The following is a 17,963-nucleotide window of genomic DNA, read 5'->3' on the forward strand; positions in this document are numbered from 1 at the left end:
GAGTCATCTTTGGCATAGAGGATGAAGCTGCATGATAATTTTTGTTAATAGTCCCACACCTCAAAAATTACAAAAAAATGTTTTGTTCAGTATGGAGACACCATTCTGTACAAATCCAATTTTAAGGGCATGGAAACTTTTCAGACTTTTTACAACTATTTTTTTATGGAAAAAATGAAGAAGTGAGGTAGAATCTCCAGATCTGCAGCAGCCTCTTGCTGCAGAAAAGCTGAACAGTTTTTGCTATGGCCTGTGTACACAGCTACCAAAGGTTTTCCAGGGTCAGTCATCCAAAAAGCCACAGATGACCAGGGAGGGGTTAACAGGCCCAAAATAAGTGGTTCAGTATATTGCAGTACTTGTATAACTGTGAGGGATTTTCAAAAGTGGTTTGTAGAAATGTTTTCTTCTTAAAAAAAAAAAGAATAGTTTACTTAGTACAGCTGACAGCACTTTGTTTATGGTCAATTGCTATGTCGCATAAACAGTTTCATTTGCTGTTTTGTTTGAGTCTTTCACAAAGCAAGAGGATTAAGAAAAACATTTAAAAACCATGAAAAATGTAAAACCACAAAATTGAGAGGGATGCTTAAGGGCAGGTGGAGATCTGAAACCATTTAAAACCATTTGCTTGAATTCAAACTGACCATGTCTTCCAAATGCTGTTGTGTTGGCTCTGTCAGGCTAAAGTAATTTAAATTTAACTCAGTATATGAATATCTTCTTGTCAATTCGTAAAAGGAAGGGGTGGGAATGGAAAACAAGGTATTTTAGTCTTTGTGGGAGCCAACAGACCTTTCAATTGGTAAAGTTAATCTCCCACAATATTAGGACCTGTGGCCTCCAAAAAACACATGCTGCAGGACTGGGCCCATGGGAAGCAAAGCTCATTAACTTTTTACAGTGCCCCCTTTTGCCAGCATACCTATTTACTAGGGGTGTGCAAAGTGGGCCATATTTGATTTGGATTCAGCCCGATTCAGGGGGCAGTGATTCAATTACCTGATTTGGATCACATGTCCCGATTCGATTCGCCTCAATCCAAATCTGAAGATTCGATTCCGATTCGGAGAATCAGTGATTCAGCCATAGACACAGCTTTATATGTTTCTTCTACATACCTCGAGTTACCAGGTGTGGCTCGTGAATGCTGAGATGTTGGGGTAGATGGAGCATCCCACAGGAGCATGGCGGGGGGCCCCCGCACATTCAGCAGCAGACCTGGAAGTGGACTGGAAGTACTATACCCAGGAGGCACCAGACGCTGAGCCAGTGGGGTGTGGGGGGGGACCCCCAGTGAGCCCCCCAGCAGACCCAGAAGTTGGCCAGAATGGATCTCCTGATTCGATTCATATTCAGAGATTCGGCCACCGAGTTGAGCCGAATCTCCGCTGAATTGAATCAGCGACCGAAGCTTTGCACAGCCCTACTATTTACTAACATATTTAGGAAAATGCAAGATTCATATATATAAAGGAAGAGATTGAAAGAGAGATAATTTGGGAAGTTAAGGACTAGTTTTCCTGTTTACTTCAGCCGGAGTTTTATCTGGACTGCTAAATAAAAGTCAAATGAAAGAATATCCTTACTTTATGTTTCTTCATTTACAGCTTTTGACTCCTGCATGATTGCTCTTTGTGCCTCAGTTTACACCTTTGAATTATGAAGGATGATTCAGCCTCTCTAGAAGTATGTTGAGAAGTTTAACTGGTTCACCTTTGCATAGTGCTTTCTGATCCTTAGATGAAAATTGTTACAGGGTGCAAGTGCAAAAGAACAGTAGCACTCTGGCGTACTGTTGCAGCAGTAGCAGCAGTGATATGTGCTCTCTGGCTTCAATGCATTATAAATGAGAGGCTGCTGTAATGCATCCTCATTCCTCAGATTGGGCCAGCTTCCTGCTCCTGCCAGCCTCCTACATGTGACTCCATAATTTATTCTTCCAGGTAGACACTGATAATAGATTTAGCCCAATGGAAGCAAACACTTGAGAGCAGGTGAGACTGCTTCCTTTGAACAGCAAAATGCAAGTGGGGGATGAAATTTGCTGTTGTCACCAAGTTTCAAATCTTTGCCACTTGCAGATCAAAAATTCAGCCTAGCTGTTCAGGGAAATTCTGATTTGAGTGGGAGATGGACTACCAGATGACCTTCTGTGGTCCTTTTCAACCCCACTATTCTATAATGCTATGAATTGCTAGAGGAATCTATTTGGAAGCCAGATCCTTATTCAAAAACCAAATGTTTCTGGAAGAAGCCTTACTATTCTGGAGACTAACTGTGCAACAAGTGGTCATGTCTCCCATTGTCACGTCTCAGGGTTTGTCTAGACCAGGGACAGGCAATTATTTTGGGTGGAGGACCACTTACTGAGTTTTGGCAAGCTGTTGAGGGCCACATGGGTAGCCCCACTTCCTGACAGGTGCCCCACCCCCTGGTCACCATCTTGGGACTGGAAGTCCCGACCCCTAACCCCCGACCTTTGCCACCAGAAGTCCTTCCCCTTGCCCCCAGGAGTACTCCTTTCAGCAAGTGGTTTTACCATCTCAGAACCAGAAAAATACCAAATTATATTCTAAAAATCAAACATCTACAACACTCATTAATTTGATTTCAAAAAATATTTTTGTCCTGATTTATATGTGTTTGTGTAGTGTACATAGAACTGATTGCACAATAGCTAAAATGAAGTCTTACTCTTGTATATTGTGGGGATGTGGGGTGGGTATAGGCAGAGATGATCTTAGCAGGGTACGGGTCCTGGGGGCAAATCAGGCTGTGTGGGGCCCAGATGTGAAGAAGTCAGCGGTGGGGGGGAGGGGGTGCAAGGGGGTGGTGAGTGGCGAGTGGCCGGATGCAAAGCCCATGGTGCCCTGCAGGAGGGGCTGAGGTCACTCCACCCAGCTCTGCGGAGTCCCTCAAAGTGTGGGGCCCAGGGTGGTTGCCCCAATTCGCCCCCCTCCCAGGACAGGCCTAGTTATAGATTTGTGGGGGGCTGTGGGCATGTGGGGATGTGGGATGTGGAGGAGGGTGTGGGGTGAGGGAGCATGTAGGTGTGTGTGTGGATATGTGGGGTGTGGGTGGGTATGGCATTTGTGGGGGCTGTGTGTGGGGGAAGATGACTGGGGTGTGAGTGGGTGGGGACGTGGGGGTCTGCGTATATGGCAGGGTGTGCTTTTGAGACTTGCCCTATGAACACACACATTCTCTCTGTCCCTCCCTCAACACACACACACATGCCCTCCCACTCCTGGCCGCAGGGTATCAGTGCAGCCCCGTGCTCCCATGGTTCAGCAATGCATCCCAGGGCCACGTGGTGCTGGAGCAGGCATCGGCAGTGTACCAACATGGGGGGGGCGGGTGGGGGCCATGGCCCCTGGGCAATGACTGGGGGGTGCCAGCTGAGCCAATAGGCCATCGCACCTCCCATGTTTGATGTGTGGCCCACCCACACAGCCAGAGGGTTGGTCATTTGTCTACCTGTTACAGCCAGAAATTCCAGTCACTGCCACTCCCCTGGAGTCTGGTGTGCCGCAGTGTCAATTTCCCCACCAAAGTGCTGTGGGGCAGGAGAGGGGGTGCCGCGCCCTGCTAGGATTGTCCCCGGGGGTGGGACGCAAATGCAGGCATTGGTCCCCGGGCAGCAGAGATCCATGGTATGCCACTGGCAGACATGCAGGGAAGCAGTGAAAGCCAGGGCAGGCGGGGAGTGGGGTGGGGCAGGGCTGGGCCGGGCTGGCCTTGTTGCTGCTTCCTGCTGGCTTCCTTTGGGTCCTACTGCCCCAGGCTGACATCATCTTTGACAGGCAGCCAGGAGCTGATAAATATTAATATTAATTTTCTAAATTTTTTAGGGGCCCTGCAGGCTGAATATAATTGCCTGGCAGGCTGGATCAGGGCCATGGGCCGTATTTTTCCCACCCCTGGCCTAGACTGTGGCAGCAGCAATATGTCTGGTAAGGGTAGACCTGAGTATGCCCTGTTACCTTTCCCCTGCTGATGTGCTCCAAACTTGAAAGCTTACTAGTGAGGTTATTCCAGTGGTTCTCAACATTGTCACTCCTCAGAAAATGCTAGCTCTTAGTTTTCACTCATTTTTTTGACTACGGAAAAATAACAGAACAAGTCTTCTGTTATAACGCAAAGGCCACAACAGGACAGAATGTTTTTGACGCTATGGCTAAGGAAAGAAGTTACACATAAACCAATTTAAGTGATCAGAAACTGGTTTAAACCTGTAACAGAACAGAAGTTTAATGCACATAAACCAGTTTCAAAATAGCTGAAACTGGTTTAAGATAAACCTGGTTGAATGCAGTGTCAGACTTAAATAAATGAGGTCAAACTGGTTTATGGAACTTCTGTCCCATACCCCTTCCTGGTTTAAGTTAAATCAGAGTCCTCCAGCATCCCAGCATGCTTTGCAGCCCTGGGTTGGGCTGTGCTGTCTGCTCCAAAGAGCAGGGTGGGCCCTGCCCCTATGTTTTCTGGTCAGAGGAGGGGTGAGGGCTTGGCCAGATGCCAGCCTGGCATGGCCCCCTAAGGCAAAGAGGGCAGGGCAGGGATTTATTCCCCACTCCCTCCCCTCTCAACCCACCCACCCCAGCTGCAGTCACTCTGGCTGGGGCATAGCGGCCCCTGTCAGGGTCCTTCCCACCACACTGCTCCAGTGGTGGGTCAGGGGCATAGCTAGACACTGGCCAGCATGGCTCCCTGAGGTGAAGGGAGCAGGGAGGGGATTTATTCCCCCCTCTCTCCCTCCTCCCTCCTCCCTCAATCCCAGTGGGGGTCTGCCTGGGTGGGACATAGCTGCTGTCAGGGTCTCTCCCCCCTTGCTGCTCCAGTGGCAGGAGCAGGGGCATGGCCAGACACCAGCCAGCATGGCCTCCTGAGGTGAAGAGGCAGGGAGGGGGTTTATTCCCCCCTTCCTTCCCTCTACCCCCAGGGGACTGCATCCAGGCTCTGCCTGGCTAGGGCATAGCAACCCCTGTCAGGGGGTCCGGCATTCTCCCCTGCCTTGCTACTGGAGTGGCAGAAGGCATGGCCAGCCTCGGCAGCAATCTCAAGCGAATGGAGGATGGAGGGAGATTTAATTCTGCCCCCTCTCCCCTACCCCGCCGGCATGGACCTCAGCCAAAGTCTGCCAGGCCGGGATGCAGCATCCCCTGTCAGGCATTATGTCCCACTCACTGGTGGAGTGATGTGGGCCTTGGCCAGGCCTGGCACCAGCCTCAAGCAAATGGGGGACAGAGTGGGGTTTCATTCTCCCCCCTCCATCCCCTCGTTCACTTGAAGCTGCTGCCAGGGCTGGCTATGGCCCCCCCCCCCCCCCGCCAGTCTAGTGACAAGCAGGGTGAAATGCCTGACAGGGGCTGCTGTGCCCCTATTTGGCAGACCCCAGCTGGGGTCCATGCCAGTGGAACAGGGGAGGGAGGGGGAAGAATTAAACATCTCCTGTTCCCATCAGGTATTTCCCACCTTCCTGCACCCCCATTCAAATGGTGCAGGCGGGGTGGGAAATACCTGGCAAAGTTGTTTCCCCCTTCCCCCTTCAGGCACACCCCAACTGGGCACTGTGCAGGCCAGGGTGGGGGTTTAAACCCTTCCCTATTTGGCCTGCTGGGGCCTGGCCATGTTCCCCCACCCTCAGCTCAACTTCCCTCCAGCCTTTCAGCCACTGCTGAAAGTAAGGGAGGGCTCACTCTAGTGCCCCCTGGCTTTTGGTCTGAGCCACTGCAGACATGTGGCTCCATTTTTGGAATCAAAAGTGAATGTTTATTCATTTGCTTGCTGGTTCAATCTACACAGGTTAGAATAATCTGCAAAGATTGAATCGATTTAGGCTTGGGCTTTTCGAATGTCTGTACTTGGCCTGTGGAGTCCTACTTGACATCTCTGGGTTTTATCTTGTAAATCATGTCTGTACATCTAACAGTATTGGCATTGCATCTCAAGGCACCACAGAGTGCCCCAGCACCCTGGTTGAGAATCACTGGGCTATGCCATGCCTCTATCTGCAATGGCCACTTTCAGGAATGCCAGAGAATAAGGTTTTGAGAATGGACACACAGGGACAATCTCAGAGTGTCTGTACAGAAAACCTCTAGGTTTGGTGCAGCTGGGGGATAAAGCATGCTAGGCCCTGACTTTGCCAGTTCCTAATACTGCTGTAGTGTAGACATGTCCCTCCAAAACAAGCTCTCACTATGACAAAATTCCAGAATACTTTTTGATCATCTATTTGAGGAGCAAGGAGAGAGGAATTCTCAGTTCATTGACATATTCTCACTTTTAATACCTCTTTGTGCAGCTCTGAGTATTTCACAAATTCTAGTGAAGGTGCAGACCAACAAACCTGTAAGATGCTTATAGAGCAGGGATGGGCAAAATCCAGCCCGGGGACCAGATTCAGCCTGTCAGGCCATTCTATCTGGTCTGTGGGGCCCCTAACAAATTTAGAAAATTAATATTTATTTGTTCCTAGCTGCCTGCCAAAGATGACAGGAGCCAGGAGCGGTAGGCCCCAGAGGAAACTGGTGGCAGGACCCAGCAGCAAGGCCTGCCCAGCCCTGCCCCCACAACCAGAAACCCCTGCCTAGCAGAGGCTTCTGGCCTGGGACCATGGGGCTGTTCCTGCTTCCCTGTGCCAGAAAGGGACATGCGGCCCTCAACAACTTGCCAAAACTTGGTAAGTGGCCCTCCGCCTGAAATAATTGTCCACCCCTTTTGTAGAGATTCCACAAACCACCTGGATGCACCAGGGTGTCAACCCCATCCACCTCTCTGGGCCAGATCTGGCTTGCAGAACTCCTTGTGGGTTGAGTCTGGCCCAGAGGGCTTCTTACAGATTGCATTCTGGACCTGGCAGTGGCAGCAGGGCAAATGCCAGTCAAGGAGTTAATACAACTGTTTGCTCCCATGCAGCCAGTTTGCTCAGCAGGGCTCTATAGCTGAGAATTTGGTGGTACACCCTGCCCCTGCTTATCCTGCCCCCTAATTCCTGATCCCTCTAGGAGCCCCAGTGTCCTTAAGTTTGACACCTATGTTCAAAACTTTTCTTTAGCTCTAGCTTTCCCAGCTTGAAAGTTGCTACTTCGAGCAGGTGAACATAATATGCCTTTTCCCTCATTCATAAAAAGAGATTAATTTTGATTTCAAGAATGAATCATATGCTAATTTGAGAAGAATAAAATCACATAATTTTCCTCCTTGCATTAAACATGTTTTACTTTACAAAATTATGGACTCAGTTCAACTGCTGTTGAAGCCAATTGGTATCCTTATATGGGCTTCACTGAGTGGCAGATGGGGCCCTAGGTAAGGAGGGAGAGTGAATGCCCATCACATTTACAAATGCCTACAAATGCCTCGTCTTTGTCATCTGTTTTCCCCCCTTTTCCCTTGTGTCTTCCACAAAATTAGAAACCATCAAAAACCCCATATCTGGTATCAGAAAATAGAACAAGGTAAAATCGCTTGTATTTATGCTAGTAATATTTTTCTATTCACTGGAAATCATAATGAGATTTTAGTAGCCCCAACATCTTTAAGACATTAGCCATATGATTTATTGTTAATGCTAGAGGTTGAAAAATCCTTGGTGTAGCTGACTGAATAGCCACCCTTTATTTATGAGAAATGTAATGTAATAATTATTATTATAATTGTAAGAGCACACACCAACTGTAGATGCTTCTTCAGCCTGGTGAAGGGTATTTATACCTGAAAGCTTACAAAGAAGTATTTTTCCAACTATTTGACTCAGTCTAATAAATGATATTGGATTTACCCGAAGTACCTTGTCTGCTTATGTAATAACTAAGCTGCTTTTTAGAATAGGTAGCTAAAATAATAGAAGCCATACTACAAAAGAACAGCCAGATTGAAGGCTTAAGAACCAGAGCTACTTGGGTAAGGGATTTTACTGAAGAATGAAGCAAATGGAGGAAGCAGAGTATTGCTTGAGGAAGCTGTATACGTCTGAGAAGGAGATGCAGCAGAAATACCACAGAAACAGACAGAGAAGCCAGCCAGGAAACTCCAAAGAGCATTCAAAGAACTTGTACTGCAATGTTGAGAGAAAACTAAGGAGGAGAGATTTTTGGACAGAGTGCTGGCTCAAAAGAGGCTTGGAACTATGAGCAAAGACATGGTCTATTTATGTTAGATCCTATTACACTCAGGGAAAAAGGACTCTAGGTACATTCTTTGTAAATAAACATGTTTGCATGATCAGTTCCTCTTAATAAAAACTGATCACAAAACTTCAAATACTAATTGCTTATGTTAAATCACTATAAGCTATAATAATTCTTTCCCTTAATCCTGGACATTATATTTTGTATTTTACTCCACTGTTTTATTCAGTGCTATGATTTAGAGCAGGGAGGAGAATGAATATTTTACTGTACTTATATATCTTATATATTTTTATATATTAAAAAAGCATGTATTTTGAGGAGATATTAGAAATACTTATGCTCAAAATAGAATAGAAAATAATCTATGCTGAATAATCTAGTTTGCTGCATTCTATAAATCCTAGACTTGACACCATGTTTAGCATAAGCAGCTCTCACTTGTGTGAAATTTAGCTTTGCTCACCTGAGGCTTTCAAAGGGCAAGGTTATAACTCACATGAGTGCATCTTTAATCTGTCAAATAAACAGAAGGATCTATTGTTGAGACTGCAAAGAATCAGATATTATGGGTCTTGAGGCAGAATTAATATCACCTACAAAAAGGACATGCAAATTTACTGTGTCCAGGGAAAATGATGCAGGTATTATGGAGCACAGTTTTCCTTCAACTGAGAAGTAAAGCAGATATGCAAGAAAAGCTGTAGTAGGTACTATGGGAGTCTTTATATGTGCTCCAGGATCGGGGGGGGGGGAGGGGGGGAAGGAGGTGGGGAGGAGAGGAGAGGGGCCTTTAATTAGAGTGGCTCCCGGGAGCCAATTAAAGCATCCACAGCATCTCGTGTATTCAGCATCCCATGCTTCAAAATGGCGATGGAGGCACTTTAATTAAAGCTTGTTTGATGAGCTTTAGTTAAAGTGCCCCACTGCTATTTTGAAGTGCAGGGATGCTGAATTCATGTGATGTCAAAGCTGCTGGAGTGTGCAAATTAGCACACTCAATTAATCATTCTAATTAGAATGTGTTGAAGCAGGCATCGGGCACGTGCATAGATAGCCTACAGATCCAGCATAGTAGCCATAGGCCTCTGAATCTCCTATGCAATTTTCTAAGATAGTAGTTATTTAATATGAACCAAAGCCTTGGTGCATCTTTGCTATTCTCCTATAATATATGTAATCCTCTCTTCTGATTCTATGATTATAGGAGGCACCTTCTGTCCAAATGGCCACTCTGCACTTTGGCTTCAGTGCCTAATGCAGGCATTCTCAACATTTTTAGATCCAAGGCACCCTTCCAAAAATATAAGCTTTTAGCTTTTACTTGTTTGTTTGTTTGTTTTCACTACAGTAATATAGTAGAACAATTCTTCAGTTTCACAGAACTCAGAAAGACCAAAACAGGTCAGAATGCTTTTGACACCATGGATTCCTCTTTGAAAACTCCATGTTCATGTTGTGAATCATGTGTAGGTCTTTGCACACCTAACAGTGCTAACACTGCACAGCACTCCAGGGCACCCTTAAAGGGATCTAGCAGCACTCTGGTTGAGATTCATTGGCCTAATGGAATAGGGCACTCACTAATCACAAAAACAGAGGCCAGGACTTAACCATTTCTAAAATGTCTGCAATTAAAAGACACATACATACACAATAGCTATAGGTTATTTTAAGCTAGTAATACAGGATTTTTTTCAAGCACTGGAAAAATGGCTATTTATCATGTTGTCTTTTTAGAGAGAATAAGCATTAGAATAAGACATAAAATAGTTTAGACAGTCACAGATCTAAAAGCCCAAACTTGGAACTCAGTGCACAATACCTGATAACAGGGTTAGCCTTAAAATGGGATATACTTGTTATTAATGACAGCCTTAGGGCCACAAAAAGGTTATATTAAGTCAGGAGCAAAATTTGACAAAGATAAAAATAATAATAGCTTGAACAATTAATTAACTTATACTGAGCTCAGCCATTTCTTCTGGTTAACATTTTTTGCTGACAAATGCAGATTTGGATCAACAGAAACATTTAGTAAAATTCAAAGCAATTTTGGCAAACTGTTTTGGTCAGAAAGGACACTGGGAAATTCCCCAAAAGTTGAAACACGTTGTTTCAACACAGAGCAGATATTTTTATTTTCCAAACCAAAATATTCCATTTAGCAATTTCCTGCACTTTTGTGCAGGAAAAAATAGTTTAAAAATTTTTTAAATTCTCAAAACTGAATGTTTCATTTCAAACAGAAATGATATTATTTAACCTTAATTTTCTGAAAAGTTTAAAAAATATATATTTTGGATTGACCTGAAATATTTCCCTCCTCTCCCACCCCGATATTTTGGTTCAGACAGTGAACCAAAAAAATCAGTTGTTTGCACAGCTGGAGTTAATATTTTTTTATAGCTTACTTATGGGAAAACATGCAAAGAAAGTCTCCAGAAACATCCTGTAAATGTTATAAATTTTTGTCCCCTCAAGAAAAGTATGTGAATATCATTTCCTACCTGGGTGCCCACGCTGTTCTCAAAAATGTAATGTGCATATGGCAACAAGCCTGATCTGCTATCATATACATGACAGAGAATGAAAATAGACAGACTTTAAGGCATGTACAATTACACGTAAATAATAAACTGAAACTAGGCCAATTTTGCATATGTATATATTATAGCAGACCAGACATGGTATATGACAAACAGAAAGAGAATATAAATTTTCATCCATCTGGTACCATGGCATAGATAACTTTAAAATAACTTTACATTTTAAGAATATTATATAAAAGCAGACCATCATAAAATAACAAATTTCATGAAAGGAGTTTCCTCCTCTTTGAGGCAGTCTGAATTCTTAAATGGTTTTGTATTTTTTGCAATTTTTATTACCATATTTTTTGTGCATTCTTAGGATAACATAGTACGTTTTGCTGGATATATACCTCCTAAAGTGGAACAGGCTGAGTTAAATCAGGAAAAGGGATAATCAGTAAAAAATATATATATAAAGCAATTTTTATCCATATAATTTTCAGTCTTGTCTCATATGCTTGAAGGTGTTTCAGGACAGATACATTTCAGGATGTCAGATATCAGGAAGCAGAAAGATACTGAATTATGTGTACAAAGGAAATAAAGAAAGTAACAATTATATCTCACCAAGTTCCACATCTTGGTCATCTGTGAGTACAAGAATAATATTTGGTCTGATGTTTTTTCGTTCCTGCTGCACACGTCCTCTGAACCTTGGAGATTTGACAGTTGAACAGAGACTTCTTATCCACTCAGTACTGAGCACAGTCAAAAAGAGTGCAAAGCAAGAATACTTCATTGTAGTTCCTCTAGTCCCAAAGTGCTTGATCTTTTTTTCCCCTAAGGTCTGTAAAGAGCAAAAGAAATTATGTTAAAACAGTGAATAAATTTGCAAAATCATATGGGTAAAGGCAATACCCAGAAAAAGCAAATCTGACAAGTAAACGTGATTGTAAGTCATATAAATTAATAATAGCTTTAAACTATGTCATTTTATAAGAGTAAATTTAGGCATTTTGCAACTTCACTTTCTTATTTTACTTTTGATTCCAGTTATTCCACTGAATGCATATATTCCAGTATATAATACATACTTTTTCTTCCCATCTTTTTATAGGGCAGTATACCTTAAATTCAGGTCCTGGTACAGTAATGAATTGCTATGATGCAAAAGTATTCAGAACATCAGTAGGAGGAGCCCTGTAAGAAAGAAAAAGCAGAAGGCATGTCAGTCTAAGACCTCATAACTGTTTGTGTGCTCTGAAGTAAGTCTCCAGACTTGAACATCACAGCTTCTCTTTTCTATCCTAAAATAACAAAATAGAACATCCCTCTCCAAGATTCACCATGCCTATGCAGTCAGTTTAAATAATGTCTTCCCTGTTGTTTAGACTAAAGATTTATCTCGAGATAAACAATTTCTATACCATCACATCATTATTAGGTGAATTTTCCAAAAACTCTCCAAATAAGCGTTTATTTCAGGCTGGTGGCACCTGGAAAATAAGAGTGTTATTTTACGTTAACTCACCTGCATCAGAAATTAAACACTCACAAAGCAGAAAGAGGACAGTAAGTCTGTCACTTGTAATCTGCATTGTACTGCTACATTAAAAAGTCATCTTTCTGCTGACAGAAGAGCTCATATTAAGTGACAGTCTGGATGATCTTATCCAGCATTGTGAAAGCACGTCACTGTCTCTCATCAATCAACAGTACAACTGAGTGCATCATCTATAATGCACAGTACCTCTGGCAAACCCTTGTCCTCAATAGTCTCTTTCCAGACTCGTCTCAGTATGCCTATCAGAACCCCCTCTCAGTGCTAGTCTGTCAAACAGCCTTGCTTTTGTAAGACTTGATGCAAGCACAGAGGTTTTGCTTTGCTGCAGCAGATTTAAACCTGCAACTGAAGATGATTGATTGGCCTTGGGATGAAAGGTTAGCCATTTACTCTTTTAACATTTTTTGCATTACTGACTGAAGCCCTGGAAAAAACCTCAGCTTATACAATAGAGGGGAAATAAAAGCTTGGAGTAATGCCCACTCACTTTAGGGCATTAACCTGATGACAGTGTTAGTTTTATTTTGGAACTATAGCTGCCTCCTCAGTTGGAAAAAATAAGGAAAAAATCGTTTGGGAAAGTCGGCATAGGAAACTAGGCTGCACAAGCCTTAATTAGAATGAAGAACAATTCATCAGAAGATCTCTACTCCCACACCTGAGACTTCATCTTTAGATATGCAACATTAAGTAGTGCAGACAAATACACAGAGCTAATTTAATGCAAGCAATGCACAGCAAGAAAATAAAGGGCCCCATCACCCATCTAAAAATACAACAAAAGGAAGGTGCTTTAAACCTCAACAGAGCAGAGTGGAAGGGACTCGACACTGGACTGCTAGAAAAAAGATCCTGTTCTTGTTTTCACACACACCTATTATTTTAAACTTCACAAGGTACCCTATAAACAGTTTCATGCTCCTCACTGTGGCAGGCTGTAATTACAGCAGAAGAGTGTGAACGTCTTTAAAACAAGAATTCAAGTGTCTGTTTCAAAGTTATACTGTCTGTGCACCAACAGACATTCCAGTCTGTGACTGACATTCTAGCAATGCAAAGCCAGCACGCAGGATCAGCATTTAAAACTAAATGCTAGGCAGTGATTGTGTGACACCGAGATAATAAGTAAATGGGAAGTGTGTAATTAATCTGGATTCAGTTTTAAAAATACTTCAAGCTTCCATGCATTTGTCCTAACTCACGTACAAAATGACAAAAGCACTGAATAGGATTACTGAAGAAATAAGCATTCTTCTGACAGACACCAGACATCACATGCTTTTGGTGCAAAAGCAAAAATACAATTTCTCTAAATGCCTGATTTTTAAATAGCAAAACTTTGACTCACCTCACAAAGCCTGAAAGGATATGTGAAGTGAGACTCAGTGTTTAGTTTCTTACATCAGTTATACTGTACAGCAGACTTTTTCAGACAATGTTGACCTAGAAAGTGCAGTCATCCTGACTACACTGAGCAAACATTGGCACCAATGTGTTGGAATAATCCCCTGCAGTATGAAACTGCAAGTTCCTGACAATTACACCTCAGTGCTAATAAAATTTACACCAATCCTAACTAACATTAGCAACTATTCTTCAATTCATCTTGTTTGGGCTACATTAGACAGTCATTAAAATAATATCCCTTAGCTTAAATTTTGTTTTATGAAGTCAACACCCTGGTCATACAATTCTCTTCTGGAAAAAAAAAGGTGAAGTTACTTACCAACTGTGTCTTTTTCCTTGATATGAGAAGGGAAACATATGAATTGATCTAAAACTTAACAAAATGACCTTAAGTTTACTTAATGATTCTTGCACAAGAGCACAGCAATCATTGGTCATTCATAGTACTCTGAATAACTGCATCCTTTTTTGCACAGACAATTGTTTATTCAAAAATGACCTTGTAAAACCTGTCATCCTCTCACAGCTTGGTTTCCAACTAGAGAAGGAAATGAAGTAAAGGAGAAAACAGACAAAATGCTGGCTTGATAGAGGAGACAAGGATGCAATGTTTGTGTTGGTTATTTGGTCTTAGTCTACAAGTGCCCTTAGAGACACTGCAATTTGTCTTGAGAAACAGTTGAAAATAGGAGAAATTTTAAAAGAGACCTTTTTTACTTCATACATGGAAAGTAAACTTAAAGCATTGTGTAGTATCCAAAAAATCAAAACCCGATTACAAGTTGCCTTTCTTCAGAATGGTAAATGAAAACATGGATTGTAACTTCGATACTTGCTATATGGGAACTTTAAAAGTTTTTTTCCTATATGACAACTGAAAAGTTGTCAGTGCATATGTAACCACGGCATAAGAAAATCCAAGAAGACCATTTTACCTCATTTGGATATAATTTTCAGTTTATAGTCATTGTTTTTTATTACTAGTTCTAGTAATCACTAGTTCTTAATTTGCATTCATTCATCCAATGTTTGCACTCATTCATCCAATGTTCATCCAATGGTTAAAAAAAAAGAAGGCAATTTAGCACTCTAGCTTGTATCTTCATGGATAATTTCAGCAGATGGTTTAAGGACTGATGGGCATGGAGACTGAAGCCCAGTTAAATCTTTAGGACAGTTCCTTCAAGAGAGGCTTAAAGTATAGTGGTGAAGAACTAGGAAGAACCTACAGTACTTATGCAATGGGTGCACTTGAGGACTTCACTCTTGAAAACCATTGTAAGAAACTGTCCTCACATTTCATACACATTTTGGCAAAATATTTAGAAGTAATTTGTGATTCTACTGCCCCTGTCTTTAGCTCCTGATTTATGACACCATATAAAAGGGCTGATTTTATTCAGTGCTGAGTGTTTTCCCTATGAAAGTTAGACATATCTGGGAATCTTGATTGTTGTTCACTGAGGGCACCATCTTGTGAACAGCTTTAATAAAACACTTGCTAGGTTTCAATTAAATTTTTCATAGACATTGTATCATGGCAGGCTATATTTTACCTTTTACCCTGGGATATTTTTTTCACTCTTTTTCATATCCTGGAGATATGGCCTGAGGGCAATTTTTCACCTGATATCTTAGAGACATGGCTTCCAAATATCACAAGACTCCAACCTTCCTTTTTCTACAGAAAAAATACACAGCATGCTACAATTTGTAGGAAGCTCCATAATTTTCACTCCTTGTCAACTTGTTTTAACTTTTTAATTTTCTAAGGAAGTGAGCTGGCTCTGTGAGTAACATGCTGTTCATGAGCCTCGGGTTGGGGACCACTGCTTTAGTGGCACAGAGATGAAAGAAGGGCTTTAGTGCCAACTGACGGAGATTTCATAAATAGTAGATTTCTTAAATGGTAGTGCCCTGTGCTTTTGAGGCACTAGAACCAGAGATACGGTTCTGGATCTCCTGTTCTGTGAGATCTTGTTCTGTGAGATCTGGCTGTCCTGTTCTGTGAGATCTTTGCAGTAACTGTGTCTATTGTGGACCTATTGATCACAGAACATAAATTAGGTACAACAGAAGTCCTAATATAAGAGACTTCTGCTCGTGTAATTGAAGTTCTGTTCTCACCCAATATCTAAAATTTTACTGGACAAGTCAAGCTCTCTGTACTTTAATTTCCCTATCTGTAAAAACAGGCTAATTATATATAACCTACATATATGCCACACATGAGTTCTGTAAACCTTAATCAGATTTTGTAAGGTGTTTTTGATATATCCTGAGGAGCTATAAATGAGCACACCAATGCTATTATTATGGTATTATTAAGGAAAATATAATAACCAAACACATAGGACATAAGAAGCATGATGGTTTTTACCACAGCCTGTGTAATAAACTGCCTTTTCTCCTGTAAAAAAAAGGTTATCCTGTATAATACATGATGGGGAGGGGGAAAAAGCCAAGTCACAATCTCAGAAAAAAAAAATTATTCTTATATGATGCTCTAGAAGAAAACAAATCAACACCAATTACCTTGAGAGAATATTCCTATATAACCCCAGACATGGTGGTCAGTATCATTTGATACATGTTAATGTTGATCATCTGACTCAGTACTAGTAGTTTAGTTAAATCTGGCAGGAATTTGATTTTAGTTTTCACAGCTGTCAATAAAACCAGAGCTTCTGGAGAGAAGCAAATGACAGAGGCCACAAGGAAGTCTGGCTGTTCATAATAAAGCAGTTATGGGACTCTATACTTCTTGAGACTGTTTTAAAACTGTCACCATAGCTTTAGAGGCCAATAAAATTGACCCACCCATCTAGCACAGAATGGCAAGTCTCACAGAAAATTCTGAAAATCTAGCTAGATCTCACCTGATTTGGACAACCAGTAATCCAGTGAAAATCAGAATCAATATTTTATGCCTGTCATTTTTAGTTGTTTCCTTAAAGATGCTGAGAAAAAACCCAATAAAGAATGATTCTGAAATATCCAAAATTAACAATTCCATAAGCACATCTCTAAGTCAGTGGGAGTTTTATACTCAGAAAGGCTCTGATACGCAAAAAAGATTATTTTTTTTTTAAATTATTTTTTCAACACACAGACACAGATACCATTATGTGTGTGTATCAGAGATAGAACATATGCTTTTGTGCTTATCATAATTTGAGTTATAACAAGTGTAGTGATAAAGATTTGAGCTAGCTATGAAATTATTAATTGTGCAGAAAGTAAAAGATGACATAATTAAAGGCTATGTGAGACTAGATATTAAATTTGCATCAAACCAGCATGGTAGTTTAGAAAACTTTACTCTCCTTTCAAAACATGTTGTCTTGACCAGCCGTAAATTTCTAGAGCAGTAATAAAAATTAGAAGTCTGAATTCACAGTTATTTTCAAGTGGTTCCATTAAAAAATGCTGGCAGACATTATTGTTAGGAGTTGAGAACGTTATTAACATTGCTTAAGTCTTACATTTTTTTCTTCAAATAGAAAAGCATAGAAATCATAGACTATCACGCATAACAGAGTAAATCTGCAGTTCAATTTCCTGTGGGATATCAAGCCTTCAGCTATAGAAAATACATTTACAGTGCAACAAAATCAGGAAACAGAAAGATCTACCACCTCTTTTAGAGGTTAATCCACTAATCTCAGTTGTAAAGCACAGGATTTATAGGGAACACAAAGAATGTAGTTACTATCTAGGTCTAATCTATACCTATTTGATCTACAATATACTTTACCAGTTGGAGTTATCTGGTCACCTTCAAAATATAATCTGTCCATTATTTAAATGTTTCATCAGAGCCTCAGGTTATATTAATATAGCTGTTAACTATAATTTAAAGTAATTGCAGGCATAGAGATTCATAACCTTAGAATAATTTTTTACACTATAATTTCACAAACAAATACAGGCATAGTCTGATTTAAAAGAAAAAAAGCATGCAGTGACTTGAAAGCATAACTCACACTTTCTAATCCACTTTAACTGTGTGCAAGTCAAGGAGAATTTTTGTTGGATAAAAAAATTCCAACTATATAGCATATAGTAACCATGGGGCAAAACAAATTTTAATAAAATTCTCAGACTATAGTTATATAAGAAATCAATTTTTTTTGGCAAGAGGAAAATAGTTTTTACTGCAGTGCCATAAAATAATCTTGAATCAGCTTCACATTTTATACTAACTGAACACTATCTGAAAAATTGTTGTAAGAGAAAGTTCTAGCCTATCTATCACCTTGTACAGTGCTTTCTGTTAAGTTACAAACTTCTAATAATTCACTGTTTCCTAAATTTATT

The 17,963-nt window shown here is 41.2% G+C and overlaps 1 protein-coding gene across 4 annotated transcripts in view; it reads right to left on the reverse strand.

Annotated features, from left to right (window-relative positions):
* Nucleotides 1-17,963, reverse strand: part of SULF1 (sulfatase 1) — a 175,868-nt gene that overhangs the window by 78,405 nt on the left and 79,500 nt on the right. For all 4 annotated transcript variants that reach the window (XM_059723992.1, XM_019498559.2, XM_059723990.1 and 1 more), the window contains 2 exons: nucleotides 11,800-11,872; nucleotides 11,300-11,519 (listed from right to left, as the gene is read on the reverse strand). In XM_059723992.1, coding sequence (XP_059579975.1) covers nucleotides 11,300-11,471 — 172 coding nt within the window. In that variant the 5' untranslated portion in view covers nucleotides 11,472-11,519; nucleotides 11,800-11,872. The remainder of the gene's footprint in view (nucleotides 1-11,299; nucleotides 11,520-11,799; nucleotides 11,873-17,963) is intronic.

This window comes from Alligator mississippiensis, chromosome 3, assembly GCF_030867095.1.
Source record: "Alligator mississippiensis isolate rAllMis1 chromosome 3, rAllMis1, whole genome shotgun sequence".
In the NCBI taxonomy this organism is placed as follows: Eukaryota; Metazoa; Chordata; order Crocodylia; family Alligatoridae; genus Alligator; species Alligator mississippiensis.